Consider the following 21,859-nt stretch of genomic DNA (forward strand, 5'->3'; position numbering starts at 1 on the left):
GTATGCTGAAGAAAGCAATCCTATATGGTTGGTGCTTAGAAAATCAGATAAAGTTGGCATTTTCTGGGTTGTTTTTTTGTTACTCTTCTTAATGCTTGCAGAGCTTTAACACCTATTCATAATTTCATCTTGAAAGGTCCTTAAAACAGTTTTTAAAGAACCATCTAGGAAGTACAGTTCTGTTTCAACATTAAAATATTAATAAAATGCAGCTAAATATGAAGGAAACTGGTAAAATCTCTTTCACATTCTCTCTCTTGCACACACTCACACACAAGCTGTGACTAGATGATCAGTTAACAGCCCCAGAAAGTAATCAGAATCCTCTCAGACAGGAGCTGTGACACTTGTGTAGTATGGAGAAGCTGATCTTTAACAGGAGGATCTGTTAGTACCTTAATGATGATATTATATACACAAAAGAATAGATTATTGCAAGGGGTGGATGGAAAGCTCAAAGCCATTGTTTGGCAATGACATACTTTGCTTCATACATACTTCTCCCAAGTGACAGGGGACAGGACAAGAGGGAATGGCCTCAAGCTCTGCCAGGGGAGATTTAGGCTGGACATTAGGAAAAAATTCTTCACAGAAAGGGTCATTGGGCACTGGAACAGGCTGCCCAGGAAGGTGGTTGAGTCACCTTCCCTGGAGGTGTTTAAGGCACGGGTGGACGAGGTGCTGAGGGACATGGTTTAGTGTTTGACATGTTTGACATGGTTGGACTCGATGATACGGTGGGTCTCTTCCAACCTGGTTATTCTATGATTCTATGATTCTATGATCATTTACTGTGATTTCATCTTGGTCTCTGATACATGAATGTAGGATTTTGAGGATGATAAAAATCCTAGCATTAAAATTATAAGTGTATGTGAAGCTGATGTGAGAATTACCATAGTGGAGACTGCATCAAGGATTCATTGGGCCTAGCATCTCATATACTTTGGTCCAAAAGCAGACTGTCTTGGAATTAGTATAAGAAAAGACAAAACTTTTCCATAAAATATTCCTCTACTTTCCAACAATTTGCAACTTGATGATCTCCTGATCCACAGGGGCTTATTCTTATCCACGAATCTTTGTGATTCAGATTCTCCTTGCTCTTTTGTTTATTTTTTCCTTTCTATGTGACCCTACAACTTCCATGGACCAAGTACACTTACTGTACTATGCCTTTGTTTTCTTCTAAGCCTACTTTATTTGCAGCTCTCTTCTTTTATCGAACAAGTTTTTTATTCATCTTTTCTATGTCTCTTCTGGTTGTACAATCTTTATTGTATCTTTTCCCACTTATCTCTTCCCTGCCATGTTTTTGATGCTTTTTATATTTGAAAAAAGTTTATATAATTCTTCAAAGAAGCGAAGTAATTTTGATTCATAAGCAACCTATAGATTCCTTTGTTGCAAATTCTGCTGTTAAAGGGATTGGTTATCTGAAACATTTAGTAATATCAAGAAACAAAACTCAGAAGCAATTACAACCTAAGTAAAATATTCACCACACACTTTTTTTAAAGTATGAAGATTTATTAATACTTACCTAAGAAAATAGTTTGAAAAGAATATATAGCAGAGGAGATTTAACCAGGAGATGTTTTATAGGAAATATTCTTTTCTTAAATCTGACTGAAGGAATAATTCCTAGAAAGATGGAAGACACTTAAATGCTATGGTGTTAAAGCAGTTGTACATGTGTAGACAATCTCAATGTGTTGATTTTGAAATGATTAATTAGATCAGAGAACTAAACCAAGTGATCATTTTTCTTCAATTATTCCAGAAAATAGAGACCTAGAAAGGTGAATTAAAAAGGAAAAAAGTAACTATATAAATATGCACTAAGTTATTTGACTATATATAAAAATTTAAACTAATATATAAAAATTATTCTGTTATGAACCATATTGGAAGAGATTTAAATACAAAATATCTAACCAAACATACAAATAAACCTAGCAAATCTCCAAACAAACAAAAAACCCCCAAACAACTTTCCTTTCGGGGGGTATTTTTGTAATGCCTTAGGAGGTAGCACTAGGTCAATCTAATTAAATAGCATAAAGTAAATGGATGAGCTATTTATCATTTATATGTGATTATGAACTTTTAGCCACAGTAATTTTTATATATGAGTAAGTTGTAGTCATTTTTTTCCCAGAAGGATAAGTGAAAACTGTAAAGAAAAATTTGATTTGTGTTCTAATTGCATTTCTGTTGAACAAATGAAAGTCTTAAAGTGATGTTACATTACTCTGTAGACTAAGGTGCAAAAATGCTAATTTATTGCTAGACTGCAGCGTCCAATTTGCATTCCAAATCAGACTGCAGAGCTCCCTAAATGAGTAGGTGCCCTCATAGTGTATTTAACCTATGTCTTTCCTGAGCAAATTCATAACAGTATGTGTATTTATGTGTGCTTCCTCACATACAGACCCACATCTGATGCTTCACCATTTTAAGAACATCTGGTTTTTTAATAGGGATTTGAAGTGTACAGCTAATTTTAGATATTAGAAATCAGAGAAAAAAAAAATAATGCAGGTGCTGTTTTAAATCTCTGAGCTGCTCCTCGGTTCCTGTTTACTGTGACACTAGCAAATAATGTGTAGAGTGCATATAATTTGCAGTGACTGATATAATGTATTAAATTGTGCTTGCATGTATGTATAAACATATAGTTGCAGAAAAAAAATGGTACTGTTATAAAATTATTTTCTAGACTATTATAAGGGTAATAGCGTGCATTTGTTGTTAGTTCAAGATGATACTAATATATGAGAAGGAAAGAAATGAAGAGTCATATTATTCTTAAATGTGCTGATACAAGCGGAGGGGGGAAGGGGAGGGGGAGAGAGAAAGACAAGTAATACAGCATAAAGAACCCACAGGCATCTGGGCTTTCCCACTTCAGTAGCAAATAGGGGGAATTATGGGTTGGTGGTCTGCTTCCCATTAGAAGGACACCCCTCCATCTGTTTTCAGTACAGCCTGTTTCCAATTTATAACACAGGTTTCAATACAAACCTCAATTTCTTTTCTCCATTTTATATGCAAAGTGAGTCTTATGAATTGGTGTCATTGCCATAAGGGCTCAGACCAAATTTCCCCCCAAAATTCACAGGCTGTTCATTTGAATACCTGCTTACAGTGGTACACAATGGGCAGCTTTGAGAAGAAAAATTGATAATCTTCACGGAAGAGTAATTTGAATGAAATTACACTTGACAGCCTGTCTCCAAGCAAACAAGGAGAGTGAGGGAGCCTTAGCTAAGCTCTGAGGACTTGCCTAAGCCTCTGCTGTTGGAGCTTCCCAGGGAAAAAAAAATCCACACTTTTTCCTACATCTGACTGAAGCTTTTGATTAATTCTCTGTAGCTGTTTCTAGTGAAGAAGGGTAGCCATGGAAGAAAATATGGAAGAAGGACAAACACAGAAAGGTACTGTGATAAAATTGCTTTCTCTTTGCAAGGAGAGAATTATTTTGCAGTTCCTTATTTTCTTTAGCAGCATGCTGTAAGGTTAGTGAATATCCTTATGTGGCAGATAGGGAAAGACTGGTTTGGTTTTTTTTCATACCATTTACTTCATTTGTCTCTCTGCAATAGCACCTAGTATTAAAATAGTGACTGTCATCTGATATCTTAGTATTAAAAGAATCTAAATAGCAAATTTTACATCTATACTAATAATATTGAAAGCATTTAATGCAGCCTGCTTCCCAGACCAGTCTTTGTTAACCTTCATTTATTTCATGTTTTCACGGTTGTCTAGCTGGGTCAGGGGAGTCTAGTGTGAACTATGAGACAGCTACTCACACAATATTTGAAGCTGGTTGCAGTTGGCTATCTAACAATGTAACCAGTATTTACACCTTGAATGAGAGTCCAGACTGAACAAAGACATGGGGTATATTTTGTACATATATATGCAGTATTGAAATTTCGTTCAGCTTTTTTCCTGCTTTTGTTTTGTGATGTGTTAAAGCAGCCTTGCTACAATTCTAATATTTGCATTGTACAGATCTGCATTTTGCTGAAGTTATTTTTGCACATTGCAGCTGAAATTGCTTTAGCAAGATGTACACAGCATGTTCAGGGCATTTCTGCTCCAGTGTTGCTGGCCAAATAGAAAATAGCTGAATGTCATGAGATGTGTTAGCACATAAAGATGCTGTTTAAAATTATTACAGACTGTTTATTAATTTGGGAACCTCTGAGAAATACAGCTTCTAGTCTTTTCAACCCAACCGTTATTTTGTACAAGCAACATTACAGTAGCGAAAGGAACCAAGGTTTTTTTCCATTTTATTTTACTGCAAGCATAAATGATAATCCTAGTGAATATTTTCCAGGTTAAACCATCTATGCATTTCATTTTGCATCTATTTTGAATTCATATCCATTTTTAGGAGGATTTAAGAACTCACTAAATGATTTAATAAAAATTGCCTGTTAATGCATATTTTTCTGCACTGATGACATATTCTGTTTTACTGCTCCCTGATCAGTCTGCTTTCTACATATAAATGTCACACTTTCTCATTATAAGTGACCCATTTAAACAGAATGCAGTTTTGAATTGTTTATTGTCTTGGCTTGATCTAGATGCACAGTAGAGACTCATGAGAAGACTAAGGGGGGTATATGTGCCCCCTCTGTGTGTATACATACTTATGTTTATAGATAAATAGGTTAGTATCTGGTCAGTGATTTCAGCAGTTTGTTCAGCTGAATTTTATTACTTGCCAGTAACAGAAATGATACGAACATACAAGACAGTTCAGTTTGTTTGTTTGTTTGTTTTTTTCCTGAAGGTAAAATCAGTACTTTTTTTGTATGGGTCAAATTATTTAGTGTGCTTTACATTTAGAAATTGGAGACATGCTTTTTTTTTAATATCTGAAATTCATTTTTCCTTCTTAAAGCAAGTGAATTGAACCATTTGACCACTGAATCAAAATACATCATTGTTACTGAACGTTATTGCCTGAAGAAGCATTGTGAGATTCAAAATCTCTAAATTCTTATTAGAGAGAAAAGGAGAAAAGTGAATAATTTTTTATATTAAAAGAACATGCTGTTATTGATAAACTGTGTTCAAACAGTTCAAACTGATAAGCAAATGAATGACCAATATCCACTCAAATGATGTGGTTAATAGTGTAATTACAACAGCTAACACTACTTTACCCCCACCCGCTTTCACAATGCCAGGTGTTCAGCCTTTTTTTTCCCTTCAGTGGTCACCAGACAGTGACAGGAGAATGTTAAGAGACCACAAATTATATGTATTTTTCCTTATTAGTGTGGTAGAGATGCTGCTTAGTTTCTGTGACGAAACCTGTTAACCTGTCATGTCAACCTGCTGTGTTCCCACTTCAATTATGACAACTTTTAAAATTTATTTAGAATCAAAGAAAATTTGCAGTTTGGGAGGAAAATGAAAAAAATATTTCTTTTTTGATTTTTTGGGAGTGCTTAATGCAGATATTGGAATTATGATGAAGTATAGGAATGATTATGAAATCATGGATCTCTTATGGTTTACACTTTGTACTTAAAACTGTTGACTGTTATTGGTATGACTTGATACTTTTCTTTCATAGTTCCTGGTGTTCATTGGTTTCATTTAGCATGATCTATATATTATGTGTTTCATTAATATCCCTAGTATAGTTCCAGGTCACCTGAACTAGTTTTTCTAACTGTAGCATCCCAGAAACTTTAATTGTCATTCAGATATTCTGATTTTCATCCTTCTGCCATCTTGAGTGGAACTGTTTCTTTCTTGCTTGCTTGCTCTCTACAAAATGAATGGGAGTATAAATTGTCACTGCTTATCAACTCCTTTGCTCTTCACAGCAGATGCTTTGAACCCCCCACTGAACAGCATTACGTCTTGCTAGCAGCCATGATGGAACTGAATAGTTTCATATTGATGCATTTCATAAATAAGAGAAAGATGGCTCTAATAAGAGGTTTGCAGGTTTGAAAGTCTTGTTATTTTAGAGACTTTTCTGCAGGAAAATATAAATGCAAACAGTTCTTACCATAGTGGTTCCAAATCATGACCTCTGTCTTACACAATCCTTGTACATTCTAGTGTTTAATACCTATGATTTGTTTATGGCTGTGTCTTGGAAAATTGTCAGCAGAGAAATATATTACATCTGTTTTCTGAAAGGAAATTACTACAATCTGTACAGTTCAAAGTAAAGATTGGAAAACTGAAATTGACATCTGTCTACAACCCCCCACCCCCAAATATTTTCTTTCTATTAGCCTTGGAAAGTGTGGTTTCATCAGTAAATTGAGATAATGCTGTTGTTGAGCAGTACAGCTATAGAAATTGAAAGCAAGAACAATACATATTAACTAATTTTCAGCTGTAAAGCAGTAGAAGACTTGCTCCCTGCCTCCACTCTCCCTTCCCCCACCCCCCCTTTTATTTTTTTTCCTTAATGTCACATTTCCTTCACTTGCAAGCTAGTACAGGTTGGGGATGACATTTCAAAGGTATTTTCTACACACTGTCTGTAGGTTTCCAAGAAATGGGAGTACGTAGAAAGTCTGGCTGAAATGTAGACTAGATATGAATACTAACATAAATTCTAAAAAGTAAAAGTCATAACATCTCAGAAATATTAACTTGTTCACAATTTCCATAGTATTGGCATTATGCTACATGCCTAGAACTGTAACGTACTAAGAGATTTGATTGCAATTTTGCTGTCTGGAAAACCCAAGATAACTAATGCTTGTAACTTATTTGACTGGTTTATTTTTCAAGAATGATCAGCTCCACGTAGAAGCAGAAGTTTCACTGATGTCTTTAGGGATGTATGCTAATTTTGAGAACCTCATGAATAAATTTGAATGTGTCAGTGATATGTCTCAGCTGCCAGTGTTTAACAAACAGTGACGTCAAACTGTTACCTTTGCTATGTGGAAAAAGATAATTGGTTCAGTTCCTGCAGAACAGACTTTCCCTTGGTGCAAGCACTGAGGTTGCAATGATGTCCCCAACCCCAGTCATTTGTCCCAGTAGAAAACTTTTCAGAGTGCAGGCACAGTAATTTATTCTGCATTGTGTGGGATTGTCACAGAGAAGTTTGGGATTATTCTCACCATACAGGTATTTCAGAAAAAAAGAAATATTCTGTAATGCAGCAAGGCATGCTTGTGCCATTTGCACTAAATTGAAGATAAATGTGCCTTTATGGTTACTCCATAACTTCATTTTTAAGTTTAAATTCCTGCATAAAATAAACTCATGGGAATGGATGGAACAACTGTGTTTACACTGCAGCAGACAAGAGGAAAAGCTAATTTTATTTAAGCTCTCTTGGCTGTGGTATACCTAAAAAACATACATAAGGTTCCACTGGTAGGATGGGAGAAAAAGGATTGTGATAAGATGGTTGAATACTAGAAAAAAAATAATGAGTCAGTAGCTGGTCTAGATTAGCAACTTAAGTGGATCTGCAGCCTATTTTCAAAGATTTCTTGTACCTTTCACAGCATACCAGTAAAGGAGGGCCTTAAGCAGAGTTTTAGAAGAAAGTAATGAGTAGTCTAAGATGCTGTCAGCAATATGTACAAACAGTTTCTACTTCTTCAGCCATGAAAGGTTGAATTGCTTCCTCTTACTTCAGTTATTTTTGGAAAATAGCAGGCTCTGAGTTAGGATACTGCAGACTAGATGAAAGTGATGATTTCTATTTCACATTAAGAAATAATCCAACAACCAAATAGTTGAAACATTGCTTGCATCTTTTGCAAATATAGTCTTCTACATTTTTTATTTACATATAAAAGAGAATGGTTATCCAGTTTCTCATATGACTATTGTTAGACAGTTGTTTAAAATAAAAATGAGCAAACCTCAATATTTTGCGCTTTGACTTTGTTGAGTGACTATATTTGTAAATAAAGCCAAGGAATGGTTTTCTGTTCTTCAGTGTAAATGCCACATAAAGTGAGAACCATGCTTGTATCTTCAGCTAGATTATTTTTTTGTTGTTAGTACTCTCCCTATTCTTATACGACCCTTGAAGTACAGTCAATTTTGTGAGTTTTTGGAAACAGTTCTTAAATTTGGCCTTATAAGTAGGAAGTAGCAGACATTTCCTGGCTGATATTTTTCATACAAAACCTGGATTTACAGTTTCTGGTTCTTAAAGAAAACCTCATTGACAGAGGTCAATATTTTTTTCTTTTGGAAAAATATTTTCACTTCCAGTTCCCAAGCTTGTGTTCAGATTGGATTTTACAAGTTTTTCTTCAGAGCATGGTCTTAACTTTCATTGTGTTTATTGTTGCCTGTTCTTAAAAGTGTGTGTGTACAGTAAAAGGGACAGCTAAAATACTCATTCACTTGACAATCACAAAGTCATTAACAGAGTAAATAATTCTCCTTCTTAATCAGTATTATATATGGACATAAAATTTAGCATCTGGCAAAGTATCTCACTGTATTGCCTGCTTAATACTCCTCAGTAGTTAATCAATACAGTTTATTAAAGGAAAATGAAATAACATTCAATATGATTTTGAAATTAATTGTTCTAATATTGTAAGAGTTATTCTCCTTCATGTAGTAACTACAGACTATCTTACTTAATATTCTTATATTAGGAGCAGTGAGTTCCAGAGCTGTGATTTGAATATATGTTATTATTCAATACATTAGGCTTTTATTCAGAGATAATGGATGTAAATAAATTTAGTCTTGTTTGCTTATTTGATCTTTAACATTGAAATATCTCTGTTAATAATAGAAGACTTAGTATTTCTTACAAGCTTGGCATCATGCTAGTCATAGTCGTGAAAATCCAGCATTAATAGGACCTAATTATACTTTTATATATATTCTTAAAGGGCAAAAATTTTTCCAAATGCCTTAAGGCAGATGGACTCCTCCACTCCCTGTGTGAGAATTTAAGACTTCCTGGAAATTCTGACACTAATATGTCAATTTAATAAATAAGGTGTTTAGAAAAAATATATATAATAAGAGGTGCAATACAAATGCTTAGAAAAAAAATACTGAATATGTTTAAAATAATTATTTATACAAATTCTTGAAAAAAATACTATACCAATCCAGCAATATAAATTTATAAAAAGCTTTTTTACAGTTTGTCAGACTTTGAGGGAAAAGGGGTATTTTTGGTCTTTAATTACTCTGAAAAAAATAAGCTTTTCCTGTTAACAAAACAGTTCAGATAGAGCAAAAATAAATTTGATTCAGCTTAGTGCTTAGGTTCCTTCTGGAAAAGGATTGAGGTACTATATATTTAATATCTAAAAATTATTAATTTGTGATAAGGCCCCTAAACCATTTTGGCAATGTGATTTTTTTAAACATATTTGAGTTGCCTGCAACTACACTAAAATTCAAGATGGAAGAGTGAATGGAATACTGCTGGCCTAACATAACAACAATGTTTGCTTTCTTGATGTAATGGTTTTGAACTGTTAATTCTCCCTATGCAGAGAGGTCGGATTATGCTCTTACCTTGTAATAGTTCTATATGAAGGTTTAAGTAGAAAATAAGAAAATACCCTATGCCTTTTTCTGGAAGTTCTACTTCAGATTCTAGACATTGTGTATGATGTTATAAAAAACATAAAGTATATAAGCACCTGATGACCATTGGAAAACAGAAGGTAAGGTGGGCAAAGGTGAATATTGATCTTACATCAAATATTTTGTTAGTTAATATTCCATTTGGCAATTCTGTTTCAGAATACTTTTCAGCCAATTTATGAAACTAAAAGGCATAATTCCTGCTGACATCTCATCACGTGGCTGGTTTCTGAGACAGACCAGCAAGTCCCACACTGGGGTGTTTTCACAAATCTTTGATTGGGAGTGGCAAAGGTGTGGAATTACAGAAACTTCAATTACAGCATGTAAGGAATAAGAAGTCTGTCTTGTAATTTTCTTAGCCACAGAGAGATCAAAATCAGAGCATCACAATAGTCAGGGTCAAAGATAAGCACCAAATAGGTGTTAACTACCAGAACAGTGAATTTTCTAAGGCGTATGAAGAAAGGCCATTGATGCAAAAAATGCTTTAAGTATTCTGTTAGTTTGTCTATGCCAAATCTCATCCAATACAACAGGGTAGTCTCCACAAGGCTAAATTTTCTCTCCCTGAGATCCTAGTAGTCCTCCCAAAATTTATACTGCAGCCATCTTGGGACAACATTGTTCCAAATAACAGTTGCTAAAATACCACCAACTACTAAGTGCAAGGATTACTCTTCTCTTTACATTTATAATGTCACTGATATTTACACTTGGATAGTTTCTGAAGAATTTTTATTTGGTTCACATAGTGAAAGTTTCTTTTTTTACCGCAGTAGTGATAAAAGTACAACTGTACAGCAAATAAATATCACAGTCAATTTAGTATAAATTTAAAAAAAAAATCTTTCTTTTTACTAGTGGCTTGGGGGCAGTAGTACATTTGCTGTAGTACTAAAAAAAGTACATTGACTGCACTATTGGTATATGAGAAGAAAAAGTATCTCTTTGTGATTGCTGTCCTGCTTTTCAATTTTCTGTGGAAAGACTTTCTTTTTAGCATCTGGAAGGCATGGAAATGAAATTCTATAACACTTTATAATTTATTCTGGGAACATGTAATGTAAGATATCAAGTGCTGCATATTTATTAATTAAGTCATAGCTGGTGACACTACTACTCAGTCTGCAGCAGGGTAATTTTATATAGGTAATATTGGACATTAAGGAGGAATTTGAAGGAATAGAAGCATAGTGAAGTGATTAAGCAGGGATTGCTTTGCATTAAGGCAGAGCGGGAAAAAAAGTAGAGGTGATTGTTCTGACAGAGGTTAAAGAGAGGCAATATGACGAAAAGAAGGAATGAATTGGCAATATAACTTGGAAGACTTTCAGAGGGGCTTGGAAGCTTGAAATTGATATGGAAATAGAGGAAGATAATATTAGAGTTAAAAGAATGAAAGGCAGTAATGTTCAATCTTTCAGACAAGACCTATAGAGGGCCTTGAAGAAAATTTTAGGAGTTTATAAATAAAATGTGCAATTTTAGTTAGAATGTTTCTAAATGTCTTCTAAATATTTACACTATAGACTCTAAAGAAAAAAGAATCTCTTATGATGTTGATATAATGATATAAATGTCAATAATTTTAAATGTAAAAAGCCCAACTAAACCACAATATGAACAGACTATTACTATATTAATATTTGTAGATTAATATTGGTAAACAAAGCATTTGTGAACCTTTACATAAAGAGTTATTAGATGTATATATTCAGAATTTCTTTCTAAAATAGTGAACACAAACATATTTTTCTTCTCCCAAGTAAAACAGTAGCCACGCTGTGTTCATGGCTACTATGGAAATACAGTAATATTAGTATGGAAATACTGTAATATTAGTATGGAAATACTGTAACTGTGGACAATTTCTAACTGTTATGAGCACGTAAGGGAAAGAAGGAGAGAAAGCTTGGTTTTATCTTAAAGCAATTAGAGATAGGAAAGATTTTCTTAGTTGGAAAAGGAAATTATAGCACTTCATGTTCATGGAGAAGAGTTATCACAGTTGACCTGCTGGCCTAGTTTCTCTGGTGAAGGAAGCCAGTACTGTGTACCCTTGCCTAGCAAGGTGATGTATCCAATGTGGGATGCTCCACAGTGTAGTGGCAGCCTCTGCTACTGGTGGATTACCTTAAATTTTTTTCTGTAATTCATCAAAACCTGCCACCCCCTGATTTCCCACCAAATCTTCTCTTACTCTGTTAAGCATATGCAATAGTAAACAGCTGGCGTATCTTTGAAACAATTTAAAAGCCTTTAGAAAACAACCATGGGAAGAGCTTGGGGCGTCTCTTTGCAGATCACAAATGAGGACGTGTTTGGCCATAGCCAAGAACTTACCCTTACATATTTTTATTCTGGAGTAGATCCTGAGCTTCTGGTGTCATAGATTTGATTGGTATCTTAGGGGGTAAATGAGGAAACCTATCCAAGCCAGGTACTCATCCTATGATTGGATGGCACAGAGCTTTGATCTTTGCCTCTCTAGAAGAAAGCCAATATGTGCATCCTGTTGTGTTCTACTTCCATCTACCAAATGGTTTGCTCCCCACCTCCTAGTATAAATCTCACTTCAAATAACTCTATAACTTGAAAAGATCTTCTACTCTGTGCAAATTACTAACAGAACTATGACTGCCTTGAGACTTCTTAATATTTACATACTGGAATCTGAACACAGAACTTGATGCTGTGGTAAGTTTCTCTAGTATGACAAGGAGAATCTGGGCTGTGATGGGCAAGATATTGTGCAGACTGCTGAGGGGGAATCCTCCAAGTTGGCACTAGAGGTGGAAGGCCATGAAATAGTTAGTGCTGTTGCTTGTTCTGTTGTTCCTGTTCTATCAGTAAATAAGTCTAAAGTCTTAGGATTGTTCTTTATATATTCACATTAATAAACATTTGCTATTTTGGGTGGTTTTCTTTCTGATATTTAAAATAAAAAATATTATTAACTGACTCTAGCTATCAGGGTGGCATATAAAGCCCCACTGAAACATATAGAAAGTCTTTATTAGCTTATAAAAGTACACTGCAGAGACTGGTAAGCCTCTCATATTTTAGATTTTACCTGGTCATTTTCTCAGTCTTTTGAGAAAATCGAAGTCGTACATTTTGACCCAGTAGCCTGAGAATATGATGTGTGAATTTATGGAAGATCTTGAATTTCATGCCATTCTAAGTATGTTGCCAAAGACATACATAGCCTACTGGTAGCTCCCTCTCTGAATAATTTTTATATGTTGTTGTATGTGACAAGCCTTTGGTAATAATACCAGGAACTGTAAATTCTGAGGCATTCCTGTTAGATAATGAGAATTAAATACACAGTTCAAGTAGAATAAAACAGAGCATTTACCCTTTCTTACAAAGTACAGAAGAATTAACATTTATGTATTAGAGAAGTAAGGGCATTTCTTCCAGGAAGAGGCATACTCTTGGTCTTACTTAAGGGAGTGTATGTGGGTTACCAAAAAAACTGTGAAGTTGCTCAATGGAGGAATAAATTTCCTGTTAGTGAATGGCAACAGACAAGCTGAAGTTACTTTAATTTTTCCAGTAAATTAATCCTTGCCTTTTAGCAGTTAAATAACATATTGTGTTCTCAAGACATACGTACAAAGCGATTTATAGTCAACAATTTCTTCCTTCTTATTGCCTTGCTTCTTTTGTGACCTCTATGGTGAAAATTATATTTCCAGATACATTTTTCTGTATAACTTACCATGTTCATGGTGCAACTTAGAGATTGAATCTGGTCTTTGGGATGCTTACTTTTGATCTGCTTCCTTTTCAATGGAGGTGGGGAACAACTGTGTAGAAGGTGCTGTAACTCAAAACGGACAAATGCTTCTGTGCCCTACTTGAGTACAATGTTAAACAGATCAGGTGGCTGTGGTAGAAGAAAGGGAAGACAGTAGCTGCCACTGGGCACAGTGAGCCCAAATTCAACCTCTCTGACTTTTGGATTAGTCCTTTGTGAAAAACCTTGATTGATGTCCATGTATAGATATTTTTAATGATAATAATAAAAATGGTACAATCAATAGCATTTTGAATTCTGCATATGGCACAGAACACAGAAAACCTTAAAAGTGTTTTCCATAAAGGTTATATACCAATAAAGAACATGTAGTAAGTTGCTTAGTTATTGTAAATTGTAACTCAATTTGCATAACTGAGGATGAAAATAGATGTCTGAAATTGCCTTGGGAAAGGGACCATTGACTACTGGCCACTGTGTTGTTCATAAAGTTATTCAATTATGTTATCGAATGTTGTACTATTGATCTTTAAACTGAGTAGCTTTAGCGTGAAATGCCTCCCACTTAACATGGTTTGCCTTTGTTCACCACTTGTTGATAAACAACTCCTATATAGAAAAAGAACTCGCATTTCTGGCTGAATGACACAAATTCAATGATTTTTTACAGCCTACAAGAAAGACAGGGAGTGGCTCTTTATCAGAGAGTAGTGGCGGAACAAGGGGTAACGGCTTTAAGCTGAGAGAGGGTAGATTTAGTTTAGATATTAGGAAGAAATTTTTTAACATGTGATATCCATGACTTCTCTGGGCAACCTGTTCCAGTGCGACACTGGAACAGGTTGCCCAGAGAAGTCATGGATATCACATCCCTGGAAGTGTTGACGTCCTGGCCAGATGAGACTCTGAGCAACCTGATCTAGTGGAAATCTTCCCTGCCCACGGCAGGGGTGTTGGAATTAGATGATCTTTAAGGTCCTATCCAACCCAAAGCACTCTATAATTCTATTATTTACTTTCTCATGAAATAGTCTGAGTATGCTAGATATATAAAATGCTTTTCCAGTTTGTTGCAATGCTTCAAGACAGTAATACAACAGTCTTCAGAGACTTTCTCAGCCTTCTAATTTCTCACAGACAGGCTGATCGCTACTTCTGGCCAACATAGACTTTTAACATTATAACTAAGCACAACCATCCTTCCCCTCCAGCCTTTTCTCACAGTTGTAAGTTGTGGTTCCTTACAAACAACTGCAGATTCTCTTTGTGGCTCTTAGCTATTCAAAAGCATCTTATAGCCATGTTACTTAACTAGGCAGCTGAACTAGATCAAAATGAAACAATATCTTGTTTCCCAGGTCTTCATCATTAGCTTGAGATCTGTGTCTCTGACCCATAAAAATTTTCTTCTATTTATTCTTGACTGTATTTGCTACATAATACTTCCCTTTTGCTAGAAAATTCGTAGTCTTAGTAAAGTATTAAGGACTACATTAATGAAATGTACTCACCTATTCTGTAGAAAAGAGTAGTTTTTTCTTGTAAATACATATATTGCCTTGACAGGGTGAGAGAGTTGGAATTGTTCAGCTTGGAGAAGAGAAGGCTCCGGGGAGACCTTATAGCAGCACTACAGTAACAGAATGGAGCCTACAAGAAGGGACAAGGGCATGTGGTGATAGGATGACAAGGGCATGTGGTGATAGTATGAGGGGGAATGGCTTTAAATTGGAAGGGGGAAGATTTAGACTAGATATTAGGAAGAAATACTTCATGATGAGGGTGGTGAAACACTGGAACAGGTCACCCAAGGAAGTTATGGATGCCTCTTCCCTGGAAGTGTTCACAGCCAGGTTGGATGGGGCCTTGAGCAGCCTGGTCTAGTGGGAGGGGTGCCTGCCCGTGGCAGGAACTGGATGATCTTTAAGGTTCCTTTCAACTCAAGCCATTCTATGATCCTATGATTTTAGGGTAGTATAATGCTTCTAAAATTACAGACATGTGACTTCAAAGTATGAAACATGAATGACCAAGGCTCTGAGCCTGCAAATACTTACACGTCATGCTTTGTGAGTAATTCCATTAGTTTTATGCTAATTATTCACATAAGCAAATAAAGAAGCATGTGCACAGCCTTTAAGATTAAGACCTAACAGTGCCATGGGGTAATTTGCATGTAGCCATCAGGCTTTTGGCAGGAAATCTGTGAGATGATATGATGATGCAGTTTAATAGAGTCTGAGAGGAGCCTGGAAGGAAGTTAAGATAGAGTTCGTTTATCAGCTGGTTTTTTTTGCTTGTTTTGCATGATGTTACAGTAGAAAAATATGCTTTCACAGAATCACAGAATCACAGAATAACCAGGTTGGAAGAGACCCACTGGATCACCGAGTCCAACCGTTCCTACCAAACACTAAACCATATCCCTCAGCACCTCGTCCACCCGTGCCTTAAACACCTCCAGGGAAGGTGACTCAACCACCTCCCTGGGCAGCCTGTTCCAGTGCCCAATGACCCTTTCTGTAAAGAATTTTTTCCTAACGTCTAGCCTAAACCTCCCCTGGCGGAGCTTGAGGCCATTCCCTCTTGTCCTGTCCCCTGTCACTTGGGAGAAGAGGCCAGCACCCTCCTCTCTACAACGTCCTTTCAGGTAGTTACAGAGAGCAATGAGGTCTCCCCTCAGCCTCCTCTTCTCCAGGCTAAACAACCCCAGCTCTTTCAGCTGCTCCTCATAAGGCCTGTTCTCCAGCCCTTTCACCAGCTTTGTTGCTCTTCTCTGGACTCGCTCCGGAGCCTCAACATCCTTCTTGTGGTGAGGGGCCCAGAACTGAACACAGTATTTGAGGAGCGGTCTCACCAGTGCTGAGTACAGAGGGAGGATAACCTCCCTGGACCTGCTGGTCACGCCGTTTCTGATCCAAGCCAAGATGCCATTGGCCTTCTTGGCCACCTGGGCACACTGCTGGCTCATGTTCAGTCGGCTGTCAACCAACACCCCCAGGTCCCTCTCCTCCAGGCAGCTTTCTAGACAGACTTCTCCCAGTCTGTAGCACTGCATAGGGTTGTTGTGCCCCAAGTGCAGGACCCGGCATTTGGCCTTGTTAAACCTCATGCCATTGGACTCTGCCCAGCGGTGCAGCCTGTTCAGATCCCTTTGCAGAGCCTCCCGACCCTCCAGCAGATCGACACTTCCACCCAGCTTAGTGTCGTCCGCAAACTTGCTAAGGGTGCACTCGATGCCTTCATCGAGATCATTGATGAAGACATTGAACAGGGCTGGACCCAGCACTGAGCCCTGGGGAACCCCACTTGTCACTGGCCTCCAGCTGGATTTCACACCATTTACCACCACTCTCTGGGCCCGGCCATCCAACCAGTTTTCCACCCAGGAGAGTGTGCGCCTGTCCAGGCCAGAGGCTGACAGTTTCTCAAGCAGAACGCTGTGAGAAACTGTGTCAAAGGCTTTGCTGAAGTCCAGGAAGACCACATCCACAGCCTTTCCCTCATCCAGTAGCCGGGTCACTTTGTCATAGAAGGCGATTCAGGTCTCATGTGGCTGTCTGCAGGTTCCAAGAAAATATTATTCTTTTCTTCTTGGCTGTTTTGACTTTTTAAGGATTTTTGTTTGTGTCTTTCCTTTGAATTACTAGAATTTGGTTTCAGTCTTCGGCAAGGTAAACTGACCTTCTAGTGGTATTAAAATGTTTTTCTAGTGTGTCTTGTTCATGTGCTTAAGCCAAGCCCAACAACAAATTTGCTGTGAAGATGAAATTTTGCCCAAGGTAGGCTACTTGTGACCTACCTTTTCTCTGCAACATGGTCATAGTCTGCTTTCTAAGATTATGTGGCAGTTTAATTTCATTAAATTCCTGCTGCTAGTGCAAGGACTGCCACTGGTGTTATACTTCTCTCTGTCCTCTTGTAATGAACTCTAGGTGAGACTCTTTCTAATGAAGGTCTGAAGCAGCTTGTTGGTGAGTTGCCTGTGTTTTGTGGGACAGAGTAGAGATGGGGAGCAAGCAGTTTGGCAGAGTGGAGCAATTTAATATATCCTGAACTGAGGGTCAACAATGAGGCTTTCTGTCCTTATAAGGTTCTGAACTCTGACAATGTCTATTGTAAATGCAGAAAATGGGTGTTTGCCTCTTAGATTTTTGCCATATAAATTTGCCTTTAAAGGGGAAAAAAGATACTGTTGTCAGCCACGTGTACAGTTTGCAGGAGTTTCTTCTAGTTTTGTAATACTATTCTACCATAGAGAAAAAATTAATCCAAAAAGTGCGTATCGTTGTGACTGTCCTAAACTTTAGCAAATCATATATTATATTACCACAGCCATGGCATGTGGCATTAAGGCCAAAAAAATCAGAGTAAACTTATTTCAGCTGTTCAACAGTGTATGGAGGCTACCATTTCTCAAAGATGTCATCTTTCAGAATTATTCTAGATTTATGAACATTCTTCACTAGTGAAAACAGTGGAGTAATTATAACCTAGTGGCAAAGAGGTCTTTTAGGTCAGCTGCATTTATGCTGATGGTTCAGACAAGTTATTTTTCTCCTTCCTCCCCATCTGGTACATTAAATATTTAAGACATAGAGGAAACCATCATGGACACTTAGGGTCTTTTATCGGATTTATGGATGTGTTTGCACATGGAGGACCTTTGCTGTTAACATTTTCTTCATTTTGATCTGGTATACATGCCCATACTGTCCGTATTGCCTGTGCTTCCAGCAGATATCTTTCCATTAGTACCTGTCATATCCCCTTCTAGAAGATGAAATCATGTACTCTATTGTATATTTATTGACAGCAGTAATTTTTGAAATCCACATCAAGCATATTTGCCTTTCTTGAATGGAATTGTAATATGCATATTTCAAGACTTTAAAGTACATGTAGCTAGCAGTGGGTGTGTTTTGTGAACATCATACATAACCAAAGAGTTGAAACATACTGCTCTTTCCTAATAGAAGAGTGTAGTTATCTCTGAGCCTGGGGAATTACCTTCTGACACACTGTTATTCCCGCTTGTCTGTCTTGATGTATTTCTCATATTGTTTTATTTTTATTATTATCTTTTAATATAAACTCACATAGATTTGATGTAGCTGCTGCATTTGCTAAATCTAGTGATGTCCTCTGGGATATCATTTTTCTCTTTTGAATCTTCTACTCATAATTCCTGCTCTTTTTTTGAGTCAGTACAAATTCTGTACTTCAGGCTGGAAAAATGGACTGTCTGCTACTAAAGGTATGAAAGTATTGTCACTCAGGAACTGTTGATCTGTAATCATTCCTCTAATTTAATATCCTGACAAGGCAGTAGACTTCAATGTTGCTACAGAATGTGTGTTTTTTTAATTCTAAAGGGATAATTTTACCAGGCTTTTTGCAGTCCTTCAGGGACGATGGATTACACAACGGCCCAGATGTAACAAGCAATTTAAGAGTAGTAGTCATTAAACTAAAATATTGCAGCCATCCTTACTGTCCTTAATCTGTTCTTTTTTTTTTTTTCCATAGCAATGTCAGTGTGATAAACTGTATAATTTAAAAGCTTCCCTGCTGAAATGTGATGAGGAATAATTTAACTCTTGGTAGTAGTGGGTAATGATGCTGCAGAGTTTTTTTAGGTAAGCATGGTCATAAATGCTGTAATAAATTAATCTAGTGAGTACTAAAATATAGAATACTTTCATGGTATGAATGTAATAAATGAATTTTCTCTTTGTAAGTCAGAAAACATGGTACAAACCCCCACAGTGATTTGTTCACTATTGTCAGAATATAAAAAACTTTCTGATTTTTTTCATTTTAATAATGTTACGTAAAAAAGGGCAATTATTTGCATTTACTTTATGCAATTTCCCTGTCTGTTTTTATTTTTTGTCCATTATAATTCATTTTATGAAACTGTTTGGTTTTCTTTTATTAAGAAAAATTAAGGAAACACTGGCCTCTTTTCTGAGTGTGTTTATGGTTCTGGGATAGAATAGCAGTTACTCTTGTCAGTGTCACAGTGTTTATTTTAATCCCTGAATTATGTTGGTTGCTAGGCAATTCTACTTCATAGTTTTAATGGAAATGACTAATTCAGTGTGCTCTCATTTCAGAATATGCAATCATTTGCTTTAAAACTGAAACTAGTTTCATATTGGTGTACAGTTTTATGACTACTGCTAATAAAATATCCACATTTCTGTTATCCAGTCTTATATTTTTTTGTACGCTACAACAAAGCCTTTGTAAATCTAAGGTTTTCCACAGAGGCAGAATTGGGATTTTCTGTGTATGTAGAGAATAAATATCTGCTCTAACATCTGATGTCTTAGAAATCTTTAAAGGCAGCTTATGGACCTGGTGACATAGTATGTATTTGGAGCTGGTATCAGTTCAGCCTTTTTACATCTTCAATGGCAATGGTGTAATAAGTGCTACATGTCTCAGTTACTCAGTTTGCAAATGTATTCAGCAGGTCTTGCTCATAGCAGTGTAGGGAAGTTCAGAAATAGGTATGAATATTCAAAGGAGTAACAGTCTATAGTTCTGGACCTGTTTTTCATACTGGAAAAATGCAATGCTTCGGGATTTTTTTTTTTTAAATTTTAAATAATATTTTCTGCTGTTTCAGTACTATTCTTATTTAAGGACAAATATAAATGAAAAATAACTTCATAGATTCTTCAGTATCAGGGTAGCACAGAAGTGTAGGCCTTGTTTATTCGTTATAAGCTATGCTTTTGGTTCTTCTGAGCTACCCAGCTAGGGAAATTTTGACTCCTTACCTCCATTCCACTCTTATATTTCCATGATGGTGAACTATATGGCTTCAAAATGAATGAAATCCATTCATCCTGTGAGCCAGAATGCCAATGATGTACCCTAGTAGGCTCTGTTCTCCTTATATTGATTTAAGGTTTATCAGCTCAGTTTCTCTAGCCCAAAGCATCATTCTGTATGTTTAGTCGCTCTTTATTTTCCTTCTCCTTAGTTTATAGTTTATCTTCCTGATGGCAGCCACCTTTTTGGCACAGTTAGTGCACTAAGGACCACAGCTGATTAGGCTTATCTGAATAATTTTTTTTCCATCAAAGACCTAAACAATGAATCTAATTTTGTCCAATTCAAAGGCATAATATCTTATCAAGACAGAGAAGGCTGGGTATGCTATGCATTTTAATGAATTTGGATTAAGTATACAATCTTTGCATTATCTATTAATACAACTAGCTGTGGCAAAATCTTCCAACTGCTGTCTTACAACTTTAGTTACAGCTCATGTTGGTGTTAGGTAAGCAACAATACTGTGCTATTTTCAAAAATCACACAATTACAAGTATTTTCAAGACTTTTTTCAAAAGAATATTGGGGGGTGGGAGCAGTGGGGGTGGAAGATATGTCATTCAGTTGTATTCCTCAAGGAACAATGTGCTTTCATTTGACTGTTTGTTATGTATGAGCTAATAAGGATGGTAGGTAGCAAGAATGTTTGCAACTGCAATGATAATGTACAATGAAATAAGAAGTTGGATCATTTGTATCCAATGTATTCTTGGGAGACCCTCTCACTTTTTGTAAATGAGAGATGGAACATGCAGCCAAAATTCATAAGATTACATTCATGTTAGTGAGCTCTCCAAGCTTATCATAATCTGTTTTACCAATTAAAGAAAGCAGCACTGAGATGATAGTTTTCAGTTTGTGAGACTACTTATGAAACTCCTGCAACAGAAGCATAACAATGTTAATGTGGATGAAAGCGAACTTGTAGAGGATATAAAATATATTTCTTAATAAGCATAGGCCATAACCCTGGTTCTGTGGGGCAGAACACTTGTATAAATGGTTTGTAAAAACAACTGCTTTATTATAATAACGTCACTAAATACTAACAAATACGGTAAAAACAACATAACAAAAATCCCATCAAAGACCTTCCAAAATTAGTTCCAGTGATGGCAGATTTAATAGTTGGACCTCTGTCCAATAGTGCAAAACGTGGACCTTTGTCCAGTATATGAATTCTCAGTAAGAGTGCACAGTGGAAAGAAGGAGGTGTGTCAGCAATAAATTGCACCATGTTTGGTAATTCTGTGGAATGAGATGGTTATGAAGTAATGAAGATAGGAGAAGTTATATTATTGGATTGAAAAATAAGCTGTTCTTTCAGCCAATAATTTATAAGTTTGTGTTTCAGAGGTAATGTTTGTGAAAATTATATCATTTAAGATTCTGGGCTGAGATATGAGAGATCTGAAACTGATTACCTGCATGATTTATATCTTTCAGTTTGAACTACAGAAATTACTACAAAATTGTTTGCACCCTTGAACAATCTTATTTAACTCATTTAAACAAGACACTCAGAGTGTCTTGTTTTCATGTTTGTGAAAAGCCATATAGGACATAAAAAAGCTTTCATTCCTTCCAACCATTCTATGACTTGTTTATTTCTTTAGTAGGTCATAGTCTTTACAGTTCTGCAATGGG

The 21,859-nt window shown here is 36.3% G+C and overlaps 1 protein-coding gene across 1 annotated transcript in view; it reads left to right on the top strand.

Moving 5' to 3' along the window:
- The first annotated feature begins 2,880 nt into the window (after positions 1-2,880).
- Positions 2,881-21,859, top strand: part of GPM6A (glycoprotein M6A) — a 120,413-nt gene continuing 101,434 nt past the window's right edge. The window contains exon 1 of the mRNA XM_069855758.1: positions 2,881-3,440. Within this exon, the coding sequence (XP_069711859.1) occupies positions 3,404-3,440 (37 nt within the window). The 5' untranslated portion in view covers positions 2,881-3,403. The remainder of the gene's footprint in view (positions 3,441-21,859) is intronic.

This window comes from Phaenicophaeus curvirostris, chromosome 4 (genome assembly GCF_032191515.1).
Source record: "Phaenicophaeus curvirostris isolate KB17595 chromosome 4, BPBGC_Pcur_1.0, whole genome shotgun sequence".
NCBI lineage: Eukaryota > Metazoa > Chordata > Aves > Cuculiformes > Cuculidae > Phaenicophaeus > Phaenicophaeus curvirostris.